This window comes from Pseudomyrmex gracilis, unplaced genomic scaffold (assembly GCF_002006095.1).
Source record: "Pseudomyrmex gracilis isolate BER0280 unplaced genomic scaffold, ASM200609v1 scaffold_13, whole genome shotgun sequence".
Taxonomy (NCBI): Eukaryota; Metazoa; Arthropoda; class Insecta; order Hymenoptera; family Formicidae; genus Pseudomyrmex; species Pseudomyrmex gracilis.
This window is the reverse complement of record NW_018020597.1, coordinates 12924-34282: the sequence shown is the minus strand read 5'-3', so window position 1 is coordinate 34282 and position 21359 is coordinate 12924. Positions and strand designations below refer to the sequence as shown.

General features: G+C 40.3%; 3 protein-coding genes across 4 annotated transcripts in view; all 3 read right to left on the bottom strand.

The window, feature by feature from the left end:
- LOC109863817 (RNA-binding protein 24-like) overlaps nt 1-14220 on the bottom strand; it is a 27858-nt gene extending 13638 nt beyond the window's left edge. For both annotated transcript variants that reach the window (XM_020444396.1, XM_020444398.1), the window contains exons 1-4: nt 13860-14220; nt 5679-6073; nt 5323-5449; nt 3114-3174 (exon numbers count right to left, since the gene is read on the bottom strand). In XM_020444396.1, the coding sequence (XP_020299985.1) occupies nt 3114-3174; nt 5323-5449; nt 5679-5951 (461 nt within the window). In that variant the 5' untranslated portion in view covers nt 5952-6073; nt 13860-14220. The remainder of the gene's footprint in view (nt 1-3113; nt 3175-5322; nt 5450-5678; nt 6074-13859) is intronic.
- Nucleotides 14221-15099: 879 nt separating this feature from the next.
- Nucleotides 15100-17745, bottom strand: LOC109863818. Its single transcript, XM_020444399.1, has 3 exons — nt 17212-17745; nt 16936-17021; nt 15100-15320 (listed from the first exon to the last, which is right to left on the bottom strand). The coding sequence occupies exons 1-3, from the start codon at nt 17283-17285 to the stop codon at nt 15100-15102; spliced, it is 381 nt and encodes a 126-aa protein (XP_020299988.1). The 5' UTR covers nt 17286-17745.
- Nucleotides 17746-18849: 1104 nt separating this feature from the next.
- LOC109863812 lies at nt 18850-21132 on the bottom strand. The gene is made up of 3 exons (XM_020444390.1): nt 21041-21132; nt 20310-20923; nt 18850-19671 (listed from the first exon to the last, which is right to left on the bottom strand). Exons 1-3 carry the CDS (start codon nt 21087-21089, stop codon nt 19141-19143), a joined length of 1194 nt encoding a protein of 397 aa, XP_020299979.1. The 5' UTR covers nt 21090-21132; the 3' UTR covers nt 18850-19140.
- Between the last annotated feature and the right edge of the window lie 227 nt (nt 21133-21359).

Sequence of the window (21359 nt, the reverse complement as noted above, 5' to 3'; positions counted from 1 at the left end):
ACGATTGCACCATGTGTTCCATTATATGTCACGACAGAGAGAGCTACACCGTGTTATTTGAAAGTCCAAAAAGAAAAAAATCACCCACGTACAACACCAAAAAATACAACACCAATAGCGACACCAAGTGTAGTGTAAGCCTTTTTTTTCACACACACAAGGTTATTAATATTATAGTGGTTAGAGAATATCCTATACAGTCTCGACGGGCGTTCGTATTTCCGCGACGGGACACTTTGAATCTACGCAACAACACATTGCATTCCAAGGAGAAGCGTATCTCGTGCATCTTATCCTCTGTCTCGACTCTCTCGGCGGTGTCGGATTTGCAGAAGTAAATTTTGCAATTTTTCGTCCGTTTTTCTCTCGATTTTTCTAGTTCGAACGTCGCGTACATCTTTTTTACGATGTTAAATTATGTTAAATTTCGCAGTTCGATGTATTTCTTGTTTCTCGTTTAAACGCGCTTATGGTTTTTAGAACTAGAATCAACAATTCCCCACACGCAATAGGGAAAACACATTTAAAAGACGATTAAGAACGAGCTAAATTATTCGCGTGTGTTTTCGGAAAAATTGTTCTCGTATTTCGGATAAAATTTTCGTGCGCCGTTGAAAACACTCGCCGAGCCAAACGACGTGAAACCGCGATAGGATCGATCGTCAAGCGATCAAAAATTAATATCGTTCGTGTCTCGGTGTCGGTCGATTTCCGGCAAAGAGTTCGAAAGAAGAGAATTCCGCAGAGAGTTCGCGCAAAGTTGCACATTCTTCTTTTGTTCAAGTTGTTGAATTTCGAACTCGTCGGACAACAACCCTCCGAGATGAGAAACGTTACTTCATCTTCGAGGCTGTCGTGCGCGTTCGGCCGCCACAATTCCGTTTCTCGCGAAATCGCGAAAACGGAATTTTAGGCGAGCGAACGCGAGAAGTCTGCACGGTCTACGTACCTCGAGAGACTAAATATTTATAAGCAATGGCCCCGCCGCGGACGGTTTCCCAGCAGATCGGAATGGATCAGATACGCTTCTTCCTTGGTTTGCATTAATTTAACGGTATCTTCTAACTAGTTCTAAATTTATATATATATATAAGTCTTTCTCTGCTGTTTATGTTCACATATCACGTTGTTTCCTTCAATTCTCGACGAGAGATACGTGCGGAAGTCAGGCTCTTTGCCAGAAAAAAAATTGGTTAAAGTCTAATCAAGTCCTATTCTAATCAAGTACCTCATTCGTTTCGACTGAAAGTAATTCAACACAAGAAGAAGCACTGCACAATTCAACAATTTTTAATTTTTACATTTTTACTTATGCTTTGCTTTGTTTTTAATATTCCCGCCACCAAAGCAAACCAAAATAGAAATGATAAACGGTGTTTAATGTGCGCATAAAAAAATTAAGAAAAGTAAACAAATTGTCAAAACACACACGTCTTTCAAAAATACGTTATACGTGTATAAAAATACAGTAAAAGAACTTTCCTCTACTCTAATAAACATTAGACATAAAATAAAAAAGCGCTCACCGTAGCTCACCGATGAGAAAAAAAAGAGAAACGAACAAAACGTCCGCTCGCTGATCTCCGATCATGAATTATTGATTAGAAACCGTCGATCAATCAAGAAAGACTCAACATCACAATTTAATTAACCAAGTAGTAGTGTATTATAAATTATAAAATTAATAGTTTTTATTTATTTCGAAAAACTTGTGCAAGTTCTCGGTATTTTGAAATTTGTGCTCCGAAAGTTTTATATTTTTTTACGTTATCTAAGTTTTGTTTAAAACACAATTTTGAGATAATAATTTCACCAGTGATAGTCTCTGATATTTTTTCTGAGATTTTTTATGAAAAGAAGATCAGATCGAAGTATAACATCATCGAGAAACATTTTACTTGATACGAAACTATGTTGCGTTCCGTCAAACGATACACTGTCGAATCGAAGAGGTAACCGGCTATCGCTACTGTGCGCGATTACTTATCACTACAATCGACATTATTAATATTATGCTGATTAAAGAAAAAGATTGTGTGAAGAGAGTGAAGAGACGTAAAATTAAACAAAAAAAAGTGAAAACCAATAACAAACAATCGCAAATCTCTCAGCAACCGCAATCATTGTCATCACTTCAACGTCAAGTTTCACCAAGAAAGTAACAAAAAAAACCACAATCAACAAAAGAGTACATTAGGAGAAGAAGAACAGGCCGATTCTCCCGGAAGATCTTCACTACTTCATTGGAAAGAAATTCGTAGGTACTCATACGTGTAGATTTCTGATTCGTGTGCGTGTGCCGCTTTCTCTCTCTCATTCCCTTTCTCTCTCTCTCTCTCTCTTTCACCGATCACTAATACATTTCCCTTTTTTTTCTCCCTCTCTCTCTTTCTTTTTTTTCTTTCTTTTTCGTGTCTTTGTCTCTCTTTCACATTATTATGGGGTCCTTAGAACGGCTCTTGGCCCTCTCAAGGATCTCGGAGAAAGGACTCTCTGCCCGTCTCCTTACGCGCGCGCGTCAGGATGCTGAAACGTTATATACATATATGGCGTCTTTAAAACAGGCTCGTACAAAAATTATTCGACCGTGCGACTCCGTTAAAGCGAGTACCTTTTACTTTTTTTTTTTTTTTTTTTTTGGGTTTTTTTAAACGTCGCGCTATCGATTCTTTCTCGCGTTATCGATTAATTTCTCGTCGCATCCCCTCGTGTATTTTCGGAAAAATCTCGCGCGACAAACGATTGATTCGGTTATATTGCTCGCTGCAAGAACAGAGAACCGAACTTCTTTCGGCAACTTTGTGTGTTCGCAAAGTTACAGAAAGAAAAAATCTCGTCGCACACAATATAACACCGCTGTGCGATTAATTTAGAACAAAATTTTTGTTTGCTTTGCGCGCGCGATAATACGACGATCCTGATACGGCAAAGAAAAAAAAAATAATCGCGATTTCGTCGACTTGCAGCGAGAGAATTTGGTTTCGTAAGCCAGAGGCTAACGAGCAATCGCGAGGAACTTCTCTTCCTGACGTGTAGGTCAGTTTTCTTGAACTAACTACAGTTACGACATGTATCTTAATATCCCGTGACAAAGCACATAAATGTAGACTCACCCATATTGTCCAGGAAGCACCGCTGGATAACCAGCCCGGATGCCTGCAGTGAACGGGAATGCTAAAATCATCAAGCATAAATTTTACACACGCTCATCTTTTTTATTTTTGTTATCTTTATTGCTAAAAAAAAATTTCAATTATCTTGAAGTAGATATAGTATCTTGTATCTAAATCTATTTTATCTGTAAACGTAAATCAGAGAGATAACATTTATGAAGAACGTATGCGATAAGTTGGGAATTTTGTTCTTATAATAGACGAAAGCGAGAGAAAAGAGAACTACTACTTTATTGTATTATGCAAAATAGCGAAAAGTCATTGTACATCCAATTGCGCGTGAAATATTTATCGAGATCAATTTAAACGATAACAAACCAATGCGGTTCGAATAATTCATAATTTTTCAGTTAGAAATCTGTGTCACGTGTTACATCTTTTAGTACAATATTTTATTCATTATTACTATGAATCAATATAACGTCAGAGTTTCAGTTAAATTCTGCAGAATCAATATACACGGTGTAATACGAAATTAACATTACGAAAATAGCAAGTGTGTCATCTGTCTTTTTCTCTCGAAGAAATAACCGAAAATTCGCACATTTCTCATCGTGATAATTTCTGTTTTGTTTCGTTAATGAGCAAATAGCTGGCTAGAAAGAACTCGCGATCGATCGATACGCAAACATTCGTACTGGTTACAATTCCTACTCGACCATTACGAGACGATCGTTTAATAATTATTACGTTACATTTTCACGTAGCCGCGCGCAGCGATGTCAAAGGGCACACATGTGAATAGAAACAAAGAATGCGCATACGTAACGAACTGATGTACCGATGGCATGCTCGCTATCTGAAAATGCATTACGGCGCGCAATAAACTTGAAATAGCCACGCAACCAAATGTATCAGGTTTGCCCTATCGAGAATATGTTTTATTTTTACACCACGCGATGTACATACGTACAAAAAAAAAACAATAATATTCCTAGTAGTATGTTGATATTACATCCGTGTATATTATATTGACCGTTTAAGTTTTGCTTTTGAATTACGCATTAAAATATGCGCACGTGAAATTTGAACTCTTGTTTTATTGTAAAATCTTTTTTTGTTATAAAAAGAAACACAATTCTATTTCTCTCTCTCTCTCTTTTTTCTTTTCTTTCTCGTCTTGTTTGGTATTAAATTGAAAACAATTCCTGCTTAAACAAAAGGAAAGCTAGTCGAGTGCGGCACTTTTGGCCGGCAATTTTAGCACAGGTCTCGAATCTCCAAGCTATGTTGGCCCGAAAGCCACTGAGAGCCACGTTTGACTCAGGAAACGCTTTACTTTTTGGCTGATAGTCGTTCTATCTCACGTGCATATTTATGTGTAAAGGTTTTTTTTTGATGTAAAAAACAATTGTAACGCGCGCTATTATTTTTATCGATATCTCTGACACCGCAAACTGTTAAAACTGCATTTAATAGCAGACTTTGCTACGCGAAGCAAACACAAATCAATCAGTATAGATGAATAGTGATGAATGGTGAATAATGATCAGCATATAGACTGGTAATAAAAATGAGTAGCACTTGTCATTAAAATATTCAAGCAAACGATAGTCTGATATATCGACTTTATTCAACGTTTTTTTTTTATCAAGAGAGAATATATTTGTCGATAAAAACGTGTCTCCAAATGACATGGCAAAACTTGTTATTCTACGTGTCGCTCTTTCAAAATTACACGAGCATTGCATTATTGCGACGAATGAGTTTTTAGGTATCTGGCAGTGTGTCAACAACGTAAAACCCGTGACCAGCTATGACGCCGCGAACACTACGAAACTTATGAAAATAAAACGGAAAGCGCAGTAGGCGAAATTAACGTAATCGTGATTCTTAATCTCGCGTTTAGAAGACGCTCGAATTTATAACTCTCGCGTGTAATGATCAAATAAACGATGAGAAAAGTGCGATATTTTAAGATGTAGGGTGCTGACGATTTTTCGGACGACTCTTTAATCCGTTTCTCTCGTTCATCTTTAACCTCGATAGATGTGCAATCGAAGTGCACGAACGAAGCAAAAATCGAACGCTTTTATTAAAACCTCGGTATCTTAATATCGATCGCCATTCACTTACATAACATCCATTTCTGTAGTTAGATCTATCTTTTCTTTTTGATCTAAAAAAACAATTAACAATTAAGACTTACTTGTTTGTAAATTACCCCGGGGTTTAGCTCCGAGAATGGCCAGATTAACGTTCGCTTTGCGTCCGTCGATGATTGGATTTGGGTCTTTGCATGCTCTTTCCGCAGCAGGTCTGTCCCCCATAATCACCTGCGTAGATAAAAATCAATTTCCTTCCGTCAAAACTACATAAAGTGCGCGTTTCTTCTTAAATATATTTTGTATATTTGTTTTTCTACATTCAGGAAAACTTCATTTATTTCTCATATATTTTAGATGAAAAGTACGACAAAGTAGTACTGTAGTCATAGGTTTTGATCGAAGATTTTTTTAAAACGATACGGAAAATGTAATTGTTTAATCAGTTGCAATTACTTACAAAGCCGTAACCTCGACTTTTGCCAGTCTGCCGATCTGTAATTACGACTGCCTCCTCGATATCACCGTAAACGTTGAAGTGTTCCCGAAGACTCTTATCGGTCGTGTGATACGGCAAACCGCCGACAAAGAGCTTCGTCCATGTCGTGTCTTTTTGCTGCGGCGTCGTTCCGGCCAAGGCTCCCAGTCCTTGCACCAACTCTTCAGGCGCTGGGGGACTCATCGCACCCACGGCGCCCACCGTCCCGAGACCCGCCGCACCCGGCATCAACATCCTCCAAAATTTGGCGAGTTCACCGCCGGACGGAAGAACGACTTGCTCAATCTTGACACTTTCTTTGATACTCGATCAACGTTAATTACACCTCGAGCCGTCCAGCATTTAAACCGTCTATTCTGTGAGAAAAATCAGAGAAAAATTTTACAATTAAAACCAACCAAAAAGACAAATTTACAGAAATCAAAGTAGATACGAAAAATAGAGGAGAGTCTGTGTGATTTAAAGAAACCATCGGAGTTGCCGTCACGTTCTCTAATTGAATTGCAATTTCCGAAGAAATTGTATTTTATTTTTGCACGAAAAATATATTTTATTTTTACAAGAAAAATATAGAACGACGACTTAAAATAAACTCCAAACACGAAGTTCCAAGTGTTCCCATTGTGAAATCTTAATTACGTTGTTACTGAGAACAAAAACTGACTGCTGTCCGCAAGCGTAAAGCTTCCTTATAAAACTTTCACACGTGATACGTGTGCTCGTTTTAAAGAGAAGAAAATATTTTGAATGAAATCGATACGTATATATTTTTGTCTTTACGCCAGATTTAAACGGTGTTTCTTTCTCCTACGCGAAAACGATGATTGAAGTACGCACACTCGGAGAGGATTTTCTTTCATTTCGTTTACGTGAAATAGAGTGGTAAGCACTCCTAGCACGTTTTTTTTCTCATTGTCCAAACTTATTAACATTTACATCCTCGCGAGAACAGCGTGAGGAACGTGTAAATGTCAAATTACGTCACACAACGTATTAAAAAGCTTCGCTGAAATCGAGTACAGTCATTAATGACGGTCTACATTGTGCTCTCGCGGCATGTTTGTTACGGAAGAATTAATTTGTATACCGCGTCGCTGTCTAACTCAGCTACGTCTTCTAATTAAAGGGGTCGCACGTGTGCGATTTAGAAAGTTGCGTTGAAAAAATCAGATCCTCAACCCTCGCGAGGGTTGAAGACCTACCCGCACTTTCTCCTCGCGTAGGTGTGTGTGTGTGTGTGTGTGCGTGCGTGCGTGCGTGCGTGTGAATTTCGTGACAATTGCCATTTTAGCGCGCGTAAGCAAATCGAGCGCGCTGTAACGATGCGTTTGGTTGAGTGTGTCGCATCGGCGATGCCACAATGTCGATCCTCTCAACGAGGGAAAAACAACGAAAGATGATACCGCTGAGGAATTTTGTTAAGCGCGCAGCTCGCTCGCGCTAGTCAGTGAAAGGGAATCGTAATTGAGTGAAATAGACACACACGGATATCCTTGTACAAAAGGCAGACGGTGCCACTTGGGCGCTAAGCAGAACTTGAGAAAATACGCATTGTACAGCCAAATGTGAAATCACATTAACTTCCATTTCGAGTTCTGAATGCAACTAACAAGCAACCGATTCATATCTAATCAATTAGATTCGAGAAATATATACGCGGTATTAAAGAGATTTTCTCGAGAAAGAAATTACTTTTCACGGCAACGTATGATTTCTCTTCAAATAACCGAGATTCGATGTATTTGTAGGAGCAAGTTAGTTGCAGCAAATACAGAAATCGGGGGTGTAAGACGCAACGCGTTCGAAATAATTGTTCTCTTGCATGTGCGAGAGATCGCGAGTTTCGCGATAAAATCAACATTAAAATAACACATCGATGAAAATAAATAATGCAATGCATTAAATATCTGGAAAAAAATACCGTGCGATACGATGATGCAACGTGGCACGCACGCGCGGATGTACAGTCTGCGGCTTCCTGTAGTTGCGTACGCGTCGCAAGAGCGAACGAGGGACGATCAAGTCTTCCAGTTTCGCTCGATGTACGTCTTATTTTTGTCTACCTTTTCTCTTTCCATACCGTCGCACGAATTGATAACTCTCTTTGAGCACAAAGGAACAGATTAAAAAAGAAAAAAAAACTATCTTTCGTGTAGAAAATCGACTTCATATGCCGACGGAAAAATTCTGCTTCGATGTTCGTCGACGCGTCCGATAGTACAACACAAAGTAAGTGGTTTATTCCACACTGAGGAAGAAGAAAACGAGATGGAACCCTGACCTCTGTCTATATATATATATATCTCTCTCTCTCTTACTTCTTTTTAAAAAAGGAACCAGATTTGTGAAGTGAAGAGAACGAAAACGGTCGAAAGACCGTCAGGTAGTAGGGCATATTTTAGTGTGCGTCGCGTCTTTCAAGTCTATAACTTGCTCGGTGCCGATGGTGAAAGAGAGAGAGAGAGAGAGAGAGAGGGCCCTTCTTTCTCTCCCCTCTCTTTGCCTCGCCGTCTCTGAATTCTCTGTTTCTTACTCAGGCGCATTGTGTACTGCCAGGGGCCCTACCAGAGAAGGACCCCTTTGCAACAACCCCCGCCTACTCTCCTCGTCGTCCCTTTTCCTCCCCACTCTCTCCTACTAGTACTTAGGCGGCACAACCGTTCCTTATTCCTGTTCGAGAGATCCCCTAAAACCGGGCAGCTGCAACAGAAAACCGGTGCAGCGCGCTATATGGTCAGATTGTTGTGTGTTGCTACGCACACACACGCGCATCGTCCTCACTTCCTTTGCTATCTTGTATTCTAGCCTAGATAAAATTCTAGCTCCTATATACTTCACATGGTCAAAAACCTCAGGCATCCACAAACATCGAGAAACAATTTTTTCTTCAAAGTCTTCTTAAATATTCGTTTCTTATTTTTATGTCTAGAAGGTTATTCTCCAATGTAAATAAATAAATAAAATATTTCGTAGACCAAATCACGTTTGTATCGAGCAACGTCGTTATCGAGCGTTTTCTCCCAAGGACAACTTTACGTGTGTGTGTGTATGTGTGTGTGTGAGTGTCTCCAAAGTAAAATTGTTCCAACAATTTGTCAAAAGTGAAAAGTGCTGATGTGAAGTGTGAATTTCTGACTACTACTTTTCCCGCGTTTCCCGCAAACTTGAAGCAGACATTTTTCAGTAAGTCAAACCATGCACGAATTGATCGAACTTGCTACCTCTCATTTTGCCGTATTTGTTCTAAACGTTTGCCACGGTGAAAGTGCAGTGTCGGCCAATATTGATGCCGGCAGAAGCGGTTTCAACCCTTCGCGTAATAAGAGGCCCGGCGGAGGGTAGAAACAATGGCCGCGCATACCGGCTGGCTGGTAAAGCCGGTGGAAGCATACGGCGCGCGGCGGAGGCACAATCGGGATTCTCTCTCCTCGATCGCGAAAATTTCGATGAACTCTTTCGACCTGTACTCGCGCTAATCGCGAAACATTGTTTATCTAGAAGCGTGTTCGTTCAACGCGCGGTAGTAAATTCAATTCGCTTTTAGAATCAGAATGGCAATAATTTGTAAAAAAAAAACAAATGTATCTTGTTAGACAATCATTTCGCGAGACATTAAGGGAATAAAATCCATAAATCTCCACGTTTGAGAGGCACTGGCTTAAGAGCTCACACGTGAAGTGCGTAGACACCCCGCGGTGCGCGGGGAAGAACGTACGCACGCGCGTGTATTCCTCGGTCGCCCTTGTCTGCCCTTAAGGGACAAAGTTCTCGTCGAAATTATTGTCGTCATCGGATTTCGATCGTGCACATCCGGCGTGTGCGTTCAGCACTGGCTGATTGCCATGCGCTTCGCGCGAAAGTCACGAAAATATCTCCTCGGCCAAAGTCGCGGAGGTCCAGAGAGACTTTCGAAAAACATAAAATATGTACATATATATATATATATATATATATATATACATATATACTCGGACGCGTATGGCTTTCGTCAGGTTTTCGAGAAAAGATGTTGGGTGTAACACGCGAGTTAAATTGCTGGTGCGCTAGTGAGAGATGCGAAACAAGCCGAAGATATGTCTTCGCACTCTTTTCAATTGTTATATTAACGAGATTGTTTTAGTTTCTTTTTATTGAGACAAAAAATTCTGTTTCTTGAAAATTCTCAAGAGTGAAAATTTCACACGCGAACGACGCGGCAACGATTATCGATTCGAAGCTTTGTGTATTAAATTTCTTTCTTCCGCGAGTTAATTAACGCGTTAACACGTTGTCGCGTCTTTCCGCGAAAAATTCGCCACGACAAGCGTACGATCGCACACGACAAACCCCGCCACTTGGCCGATAACGTCATTATCAAATTGTTTGCATCTCGTGCAGAAACACTTGTTGAAGCACGATTGACAATAAGCGTGTACGTCTGCTGAAAGTTATACGTTGGCATTGGCGGTATGTGTACGCGGTTCGCGTTCGAAGAGCGTTATGCGCTACTTGTCAGTCGATAGCGTGAAAATTACGTGGCTTGTTTTTTTTTCTTTTTCTATATCAGAGACAGAGAGAGAGAGAGATACCGACTTGAGAAAATAATACATTGTTAAAGAATCGCCGCAACAGAATCTCTTGAGCAAGAAACACTTTTCTTCTGTTATGTGCTATTAGAGAAATTAACGACTGTGACAAGAGATAGCCAGAAACCGCAATTGTGCTATATGTATTCTTACAAAATATTTTGCGATGCAAATGTCATATGTAAACATCTCGGCTAACGCGAGCTTGTTGCATATAGCGCAAGATATCGGATTTCATTCATTCTCAGTAATCAATCTCTCTCTCTCTCTTTCTCTCTCGTTATAAAACAAGCCAAGTATATTGTCAATTCTTCTTAGTTACAACGACTGAACATCTAAAAATTCTTCGTCTAGAAGAATGTTTACGTACGCGGAATATCAATTGTTTTGCAACTGTTGTATAAAACGATTCACGAAAATGAGTAAACTGCCGAGAGAACATCGAGCACATAATTCGACAAAACGAGCCAAGACATACATTTTTTATTTTTTGAATCGCGACGACTCTGAAAATCCCAAAATCTCTTTCTACATAGAATATTAATTCCATCTTGCAATATCAGTCTTATGTGGTAATTCATAAAAATCGTCGAAAGTTAGTAAACAGCCGAAAGAGAACATTAGCATAACTCGATCTCTCAGCTGGATTATCCCGTTACTTTCCGAGATACGGCATCGAATAGAAAAATTGTAGCAAACTTTCGCGGAGCAAATAGCTTCCACGTTCCTGTGTAAACTTGCGCGAAGTTTCTTCCGCGCGGCTTCTCGAGAGAAGCGAACGATCGAACTCTCTCTCTCTCTCTCTCTCTCTCTCTCTATACTTTTTTTTTTTTTTTTTTTTTTATTTCTATTTAAAGTGTTTTCAGAAGTCTTACATCATCGTGTTTTTTAAAACATGAATATAAATTATGCACAACTCTTTCAAATCTTGCAAATCTTGACCTTTATATTCCTATCTAAAATCTTGAAGACTTTATAACTTTCCACGATTCTGCGTGATCATTACGTTTAATTTACTATGTCACATGGATACACGTAATGAGAGAGAGAGAGAGAGAGAGAGAGAGAGAGAGAAAGAGAGAGAGAGGGAGAAAAAAAAACAAGGAAAAGAATATCTCTATCATCGTCCACGGACCACGAATAAGATAACTGTTCCAATAATCAAAGACTTTCAATGATCAATATTTGTTCAATAAATAATTATTATAGATATGCAAATATTAAACGTAAAAATTTTTCAAATTTCTTTTAAATATTTTTTAAGATATTTTCAAATATTTTAGGTTTTACTTTAGCTCCTAGATTTTTACACATAATCAAATATTTTAGGTTTTACTTTAGCTCCTAGATTTTTACACATATAAATATTTCGTTCAATAAGTGTATAATCTTTAATAAGTATATTCAGAGTTTTATTGGAACAATTACCTTACCATTCCGAGTAGTCTTTCAAGGAGCGCTTATCACCTGCGCCCGTTACTAAACGCTCTGGCTCGACAAAATCGTCAGCCAACCGTCTCGAGGTTTATTAATAAACATCGAAGAACCACGTGCCCCGGTCGTCGTGACGGCCCTTTGTCGCCGTCGACACGATCAGGCCGTTGAACGGGGAAGAGGACAGGGAGGTAAGAGGAAAGGACAGCTGAGAGAAGAAGCAGACGGTTTTTACGGACTGTGTGCAAGATGGCCACGCGCCATCTCCGGATTCGCATAAACAGAATTTCCTGCGCGCGCAAATTTGCGCGCCACGCGGTTCCACACGCATGCTGAATGCTCACGTCCGTTGCACACAAATCGGATTTCTCAGTCGAGACGCCGCCGGCCGTTTCGTGCCGGCCGATCGTATAGATCGCATATCGGACGAGCGGGGATCCAGGAAAGCGCACGCTATAAAGCGTCGTCCGCGCGCGACGTGGTGCATCCAACTTTATCGCGGTTGCATCTCGATGTCGCTAATATTACAGGGGTAAACGTGCGAAACAGTGACAGTGTTTTTCCTTTTCTCTTCCCTTTCCGTCATAATCGGAAACTCTTCATGCACTTTCCAAGGATAAAGTGACCGCATACGCGATCATTATTATCTCGTCGTGGTGTAGTCGTTTAAATGGATTGAGATCGATATATCGTTTGCGCGTTGCACGTGTGACACTTGGAAATCACCCGTGACGATTAAAAAGCAAGATAAAACCGCACTGCAATTTTCTTAGTATTGTATTTTGTATAATAAAAACACATTTGCATTAGCTTATTGAAATTTGCGAATGTTCATTTTTGCATATTTTGTTTTTCTCAAATTGGTTTGGAGCATTTCAAGAAGTCTGCGATGTCTCGTAATTGTGCCACAGGCTGTACATAAATTTTGCACGTTCGAGAGAAGCACGATCCTGTTTTGTTCGTTCCTCACTTCATAATTCCACCGGAAATATCGGTTCTTTTGAAAATAATAATAATACTAATAATAATAATGATAATAATAAAATAGCCAGCTTATATATATATATATATATATATATATATACATGTGCATACATCTATACATCTACAGTACTGCAAGGTAGTCGTAAAAAAGTGATCGGTCTTGTGCGCCAGTACAAAAAAAAAGAAAAAAAACCTCTAGGATCCTGTCGCGATACGACGCAGGATTTTCGGAATATTAGTTTCGTGTCGAAGGACCAATGGAATCTATTCACGTTTTTCTCTATAGTCAAAGTCCGGTTTACACAAGCACTTTGCATTTCGAAAATCACGTATTGGTAGAATCCTAGTTTGGTCCAACTTCTGCCAATGTGAACAGTCAAATTCTTGCGAGAAAACTTGTATTTACTTACGATTTACATGAACCGAGCTTAAAGGACAAAAAGGAAGCAAAATGACTCAGCAAGTTAGAGCGAAGATGATGAAATAATGATAATTCTAACATATTGTATATTTTGTGTAATTTCACGAAACTATGAACCCAAAGTTTCAAGCGATATGCCGTAACGAGCAATTAAGATAGCAATTAAATAACAATGCTATCAATGTTTTCTAATTGAGCTTTTCCAAAATTCATACATTTATATACGGGAGACAATAACACATTTATATACAGGATGTATGCATTAAAAATGACCGTATACCGGCGCACGAACCGATAACTGTTTTACGAGTTATCTTGCAACTATATGTACATATAATTGCAAGATACCATATATATACATTACATATATATATATATATATATATATATATATATACACACACACATCGCGAACACATTCATTACATATATAAGCGAGCTATTTTCAAAAGAAATAACGGCAGACGGAACGTTGATCGAAAATAGACCGATCGAAGAAAAGTGGAACGTGAATAGTCACTTGAAGAATAATCACTTCTGAGGGCTAAAGAAAAAATGTGGTTCAATATCACATTCAATATTAAAGTAATAAATTTCTAGTTTCATATCGATAGAACACAATAGCGGTCAGGTATCTGTATAATTAATAATAATGGAACATCTCAGACAAAATTCCGTTTATTCTATATAAAACAAAGACGTTTCAACACTAATTAACGATTTCTACTTTTTATTCACCTGAATTATCTTTGTTTCGTCCTGTGTTTTTTTCCGACGTTGCACTATTGATTGTGATGTAATCCCAATTAGTACACCAAAAGAATTGCACCAAAAAAAAACTAAAAATCTCTCAAGATAGTTTCTCACGACAAGACCGGCACTTTCTGGAAAAACGGTTACAATTGATTTGAAAAATAAAAACGTGTACACATTAAGGGTGGTTTCTATGCGACTACGTTGGAAAAGGCCACCCGGCGTGAACGGTGACTCTGCTGTGAGGACCGTAACGCGCGCGCGAAACCACCGCTGACGACGATCCACGTGCGAGTGCCAATGGGGACTCGTCGTGCCGAGGCACCGAACCTGCTTGTTGAACTACGTTCGAGTCCCCTGGTTGCGGCGCACCAGTTCGCCAGCTGGTTCGCTACGAAGTTCCCGGATTGGCGGACCATCAACGTTGATGGTAGCGCATGCGCAGCGCGCTTGGGAAACCGCCAGAACTGAAATTCAAAAGTGGGATCGATCGATGTTTTGACGCGCTGGTTGTTCCACGGCGAGAGATGCTTTCTCAAGAGATACGGAGTAATGACTTGTTGCCGGACTTGATCGATTGTCCCCGGACATGTGTGTGTGCGGTTCGTACGATAAGGACTCTAAATTAATCACGCGAGTTCTCTTCTTTCATAAATTTTCTTTCTCTATTAAAAATTGGACGATTTATTTATGTAATTGTAATAAAATTATATTTGCAACATCTATGCGTTTTCCGTTTCTGACTGATCGAACGTACGATTTTGAATCTTATTGCAATTTCTGTTCTGCCGAACGAAGTGTCAAATCATTACGAGAATACCTAAAGAGACAGACTGTTTTCAACAAAGGTCGCCGCGTTTACACAGTTCTACGCATACTAGAAACTATTGTGTGCCAATTGGTGAAACTTCTAGTAATTTACTAGATCACACGCGCGACACTGTATTACACATTAGTTGTCACCGAAAAACAATTGGTATTATACGTATAAAAAAAGGTAAAAACACACACACGTGTAAAAAACGTTAAAACCTTTTTTTTTATATTATTATATTTTTTCTAAAAAATATCTCACAACAGATAAACCATACATTTAAATTTCTTTATCAATTATTATGAAAATAATCGAACAGATTTTTTGTTACGTGGCAAAGAAACCAAAATAAATCTTTTCTTTGTCCTGCAAGAAGTTCTCCTACAAATGGACAACAAAGCGAACCATCCTCTAGCAGGATTCACCAGGCAAGGCGGTTCGCGGAGGAGCATCAGCTGTTCGAATTATCGTTGCAGACGACGGACGGCAGATGTTCGCTTGAAACGCTCCCCCGAAAGCTTTGAACTCGCTGATCCTTTTTCTTGCGCGAGCCGGTGAAAACCTCGCGAAGAAAACCCACCTTTCCGCACATGCCTTACATGTCGCAAAGTACACCGAAAGCGAATTTTTATCTTGAATCGTAAAACATACAAAGGACTTCTGTATTTGGGACATTTGTTGTATTGTTTTGTCAAAATTACATCACTGAGAATTTTTTAATTGAACTCATCACGTTAAACAATACTTTTGTTATGATCATTGTATGCTTAAAACACAAAATCTGTTAAATATATTATATTGCGTTAATTTATAATAAATATATTTTCCTCATAAAATTTTGTTGATGCAAAAAAAAACAAATAGACGTCAGTGTGAGATCACGTCAATCGAAATTACATTAACAAGAAAAGTTATATGAAAAAGAGTTATGTTAATATCTCTATGAAAATTCATAAGACATTCTCGTCGATACTTGTTCTAGGCATTGCGCAAAGAAATTACTATCGTAGACTAGTCGTAAACAATTTTATTGCACGAGTTCCCGGCGGCGCAAGTAACCAGGCGAGCGATAATTCGTACTTGTCCGGCTACGTTTCTTTTGATGTCGTGGAAATAGACGACGGTCGGGAACGTCGCATTGTGTTCGAAAACCTGCCGTTAGTTACGTGCGCGATGGCATATAGGATATCATCGTCGTCGCTCGAACGAGAGACCCCATAGGTTCGTGGCACGCGCTGCCAGCTGCCCCACAGCTGTCTCTCCTCTGTCGTCCCCTGTATGAAAACCAGGGTTCTTACCCGACCGTGGTGCATTTACCACATCGAACGAACCGTTTCGCTTCTGTGTGTGGACGCACGTGCGTACGACTCGGGCGATATTTTATTGGCGCGCATGTTCCGCGACGAGTGTAGAGTAGGTGCTTCCCTTCCGAAGAAGAAACAAATCTCGAAGAATATTTGATTTCGACGTCGACAAAACTGTCCCGACGACAATCTTGAAAAGAGTTGTCTCTTTAAATTTTACGAGAGAGAATTATTTTTTTAGAAGTTGTAAAATCTCTGTGTGTGTATTTATGAGACTTTTAATTTTACATTTTTTTGAGAAAAAGAAATGTCTAAGTTATATTCCAATTATATTCCATTCAGTAAAAACTTTCAGGTTTTTCCACTGTATAAAAAATTCTTTTGCGGTGAAAACAAAATATATGTATGTAAATATTATGAGACAACGATATTGGATGTATTACACGCAGAGTAAAATCTTAATCAGTCAATAGCTCGTTGCCGTGTGAAAAAAAGAAGTCTGAATGCACACGTATATAGTGACACTCCTTCCGAGTGTCGCTACGGGGCACTGTGCACGGAACTTTACATTTTGCGGTTTCTCATCCGGCTCGGCCGACGCAACCTCGCAGGAAATAGTCCTGGAGTGTCCTAGAGGATACAGGGCTATTGGGTTTCGCGTTGAAAAAAAAAAAAAAAAAAAAAAACGAGGTCGCCCGCAGCAGAGGGTGGAAGGGGATACTGGAGACGCGTATAAGTGCCAGCACGAAAAAATAAAAAAGATCGGGAAGGGGGGAAAAGCGAAGTGCGCACGCCAAGGACCGGAAATCCCAGGGCGTTCAACTCTGACACCCGGTATATATTTAGATTTAAAGAGACTCGATCTAGTCTGATTTCGTAGATACATGGCGCGATCAATCGGCGGATCCCCGGTCTTTAAAATAACACCAAACGTCTCATTCACCTTCGTCGTCCCGTCCGAAATCACTTCCACATGATTTTTGAACATACGTTCTCGACCCCGAAAACGCAATTAAACCTGAATGTGTACTGAAAACAATATTTTGTAAATATTATGTTCTGTACAGGAACACACACACGCACACACGAAAATTAGTCTATAGAATGACGTATATACAAAAAAAAAAAAAAAACAGATTTCAATGAATAAACTCGCATTACAAGGCCATCACGTGACGGCGGCGTCAACTGGCAAACACAGACTTGTTCAATTACCTACCTGGTGCGGTAATTCGGTTGAAAACACGTTGCAGATATCGTTGTCGTGAGCGCGTACGAGCGCGAGAGAGCCATGTGCTCCGAAACTGTATTATTTACGACGTGTGTCCGGGAGAAATGCGGACATTAAATCGCGCTCGGCCACGTGGCAAACGATAGGCGTCATCGTTTTTAAAGAAAACTCAACACTTCCGCGAAGGAAGTCGATCATTTCCCTATCTCGTGTTTATTGCACAATCACGCACGCAATGCCGCCTATCGTATCGGTCTCACCCACATATTCGCGCGTGAACGACTCACGACGACAACGTTCCGTTTCGCGTATCGTATGCACACGCGCGTCACGACGAGAGTGTAACGATCGAGAAAAATTACTGTAATCGCGCGTTGTGTGTGTCAGAGTTTCGCGATTTTGACTCGGTCACTTAAAGCTCGTAAAAGCGCGGTTTTGCGAATATACTCGTCGACGCGCGAAGGTTACCGCGCGCGCGACTTATCGAAGAAATCGTACGAACTACGTAGGTTTGTGCGCAAAAAGAGCGAAAGTAACGATGATTGCCAACACGTAAATATATACGGGTACGTGCATTTACATATTGCATTAGTGTGCGCTCCCTTCTCGATTTTTCTCTACAAAATACGCTCACATAGATATTTTTTTTTTGCCTGTCTCATTCGACTCGTTTATTTTTGTAATTTATTAGAGCGCGCGGGGGTTTATTCCGATGTAACAATAAATTAACATTTACAACTGTTACATGTCATTTTTCCGAGTAACATTCGCACATTTTGAAAAAAAAAAAACAATGTCGGTGTTTTGTACAGATCGCGGCGAGGATTCTTTTTATTTACGTTGACTCGCGGAACTACTCCGCACGCAGTTAGCACGGCGATTCGATAGCGCCGGGGTGATTTATATTTTTGCAAAACTCCGCTCTCTGAGAAAAATTACTCGCAAAAGCTGTAAAGTACCCGGCGAGTCTCTAGAGATACAATACCAGCGCAGCAGTGGCGGCCTTCTCGAAATAGACGAGGAGCTCAGCCCTCCAAACTCGTCCGAAAATAAAACAGGTTTCTTCCTTGCGAGCAAGCGACGACGTTCCAATTGGCCGAGAGAGAGAGAAGGAGAGAGTCTGACGGAACAGTCATTTATTTATTATCCGACGTTTATTTCCGATTGCCGTGTCGTCGGTCCTCCACTTAATGAGAAATTGCCGATCAACGCGGCAATTTTCGAGAATGCTATTAGCGAAATTATTTCATTTCTTTTTTATGTATGTATACGTGTATTGATCGCTCGTGCGCAAATCAGTCCTGAACAACTGTGTCACTTCCACGAGCAATTGTCCAAACAAGTCACCACGCAGATTACGTACATACGTAAGTGAACGTCTCTTCGCGTACGTGTTGTACGGGACTTGTGTCATCAAGGGCGCTAGTGCCCTTGATGAAAAATTAACATCGCGCCATTATGTTCCGCGCGTGCGAGAAATGACAGTCTCTCGTAATGTGATGGGCAATGTGTGCCTTTTACAGGTGTGTCATTTGTAACGTTACTACAGAATCGCAATCGCTGCATCAAATGTGACAGACAATGAATATGAGACAACAAAATTATAAAACATTCGTGTATTTATAAGAAAATTATAAAAACATTCGTGTATTTATAAGAAACTTCAAAAAACATATAAGCAATATACATAATAAGAATTACAATCTTATAAAAATGTAAACACGCACACACATCCCCCCAACCTTTACATTGAAATTAATTAATTCTAAACCGTTTCTTGTGTGGATGTTAATATAATTGAACAGAGCAACAAAAGGGTTCTTGGTAAGAGAATCGTCAGACACGACCTATTTTGCAGTATTCGATAAAATTTAATGGAATTAATTTTTTTTTCTTGTATGAAAATGATAGATAAACTTATTTTACGGGTTGGAAACCGTCGCTATACGTCGGCGACTGATATTCCGAGTGATACAATCGGTCGAAGTTCGCGTCTACGTATTCGTTCGTCTGACCGAACGAGTACGGTCCGGGCAAGTGCGAACTTGATGAATGAACATTGTATCTGTCGTCGTGATAAAAATGAGTCTGCTCGTGAGACGGGTTATAATTGATCTGGTCGTAACCGTAGTGATACGCGCTCGGATTCGTTGTGAGATCCACGTGGTTTACGTTTTGCGGATAACCGCCGAAATATCCCGGGAAAGGAAAGTAAGGAGGATAATAGGTCACATTTTGCGAGTTGTTTCCAACCAGATTTGTTGTCGCAGGCGTAGTTGTGTTTGCGGTCTGATTCGCATTGCCGTCGGTCATGTTCGCCTTGACTTTAAAATTGAAAAGCGCTCGCGAGCTGTCCGCGTCCACGTGAAAATTCTCACGTTCTCTGCTCGATCCTTTGGAGGAGCTGTCATATTTCCGTTGGCTCCCTTTGCAGCCGCGTATCATCGTCTGTTTGAGAGATTTTAATAAAACATTAGATTTTACAAAATAACATATCAGGAGAACGCTTTCTAATGAAAGTTGAGAAAAAAAGTAAAACGCAACTTGCATTGATGAAATAAACGCGATAAAAGTGTAACATAAATCAAAAGATCGAATAGATATGAAATAATATTTCTCGACGTGTACGCGCATTTATCTTGTCACGAGTTAGGTTCGTAATATCGTTACAGGTCCAGATAAATACACGGAACAGACACGTCTAACGTCGATTCTTGCGCGCGCGGCCTTGCGGTTATCTTGAAAACAGCTGTCTCGCAAGTAGTTACGTTATTGTCCGAGCATTCGCGATAATGTTCTCGGCATTGATGAACACAAATAAACTCACTCGACACAAAAGACGCGTTGTCTATTTATAGTTGATGTATTTTATTAACCGTTATATATTTTCGTTATTTTTTCGTATTTGTGCAATTGACTCGATCGGCGCACGAGTAATAAAATGTCGATGTCGACGATTTTTGAGAAAGCACGCGCATCTCATCGCCGAGCGAGAGATGCGCGTCGAGATAAAACGTCGCGTGGCTTTCTGCTCTGATTTCTATTTGCTCACCGCAGCGCGCGCGCGAGATCTATTAAATCCTTACCTTCTCTTCCGCGTTCCGATCGGCTTCAGCTTGCGATATAACGTCGGCTCTGTTTTCGGGTTCTTTTCCCTCATTCGCGTAGTCCTCATTGCTCCCGGCGAGGTCGTTCGGCTGTTGATCGAATACACTGATCACTTGCGCCGTTAGATCGTTGGGCAAATTCGCTTGGGGCCTCGTGGGATCGATCACCGGCACGATTTTAAAAGAACTGGGATAGATAAAGGGATAAGGTAGCACGGGACTGTAATAAGCGGCGATGTAAGGCGAGGTTTTGGCGTCGTTTAGATTCAAACTCAAAGACGCTTGAGACGGAAGCTTGGCGATGGATTTCACGGTGGACGATGCCGCGGTGGCCAGTCCTCCGAAGCTGAGACCAGCCAGGAAGGCCAGACTGTTCAGAAATCGTGACTTTCTCGAGCGCATTTCACCGCTCGCGTTATTCGGACTGTTCGATTCTTCTATCTTCGTAGGTTTTTTTATCGGTTGGCGTCGCGATGACGGATCGAGATTTTCCCACAAAAATCTCTTTTCGGTTACCTGACTGTCGCGTGTCTCCGCGAGAACGGTGTCTTCGGGTTTGGCGACGGAAGTCGGAAGAGCGTTACTGTGTATCTCTGCAACACAAGAAGATTCGTCAAAATCGGGAAAGAAATCGGGTAAGCTGCAGAGTATTGAAATATATACGTGATGTATCACACAGTAAATTGTTATATAAAATTCTCTCTCTGTACCGCTGCAATATACGATGACGGCTATTAAGAAAATAATGTGGGAACCCATCGTTACCGCGTCGTGATCGGAACGTAAATGAGGCGACACGACGTAGACACTAAAGCGAAATTAAAAATAAGGTGCGGGTCGCCCTCATGTTTGGTCTCGAGAAAGTGTGTTTGTTAGATTAATCGTTAAAAGTATGCGACATAAGTGCGCGGTGATCTACATTATCTCTATTCTCTATAAGCTTCTTCACTAATTGAGATATTTTCCATAGGAAATGTGGGCTATCGATAGGACATCCAATTAAGATTACTTTGTTATTGTTCGACCGGT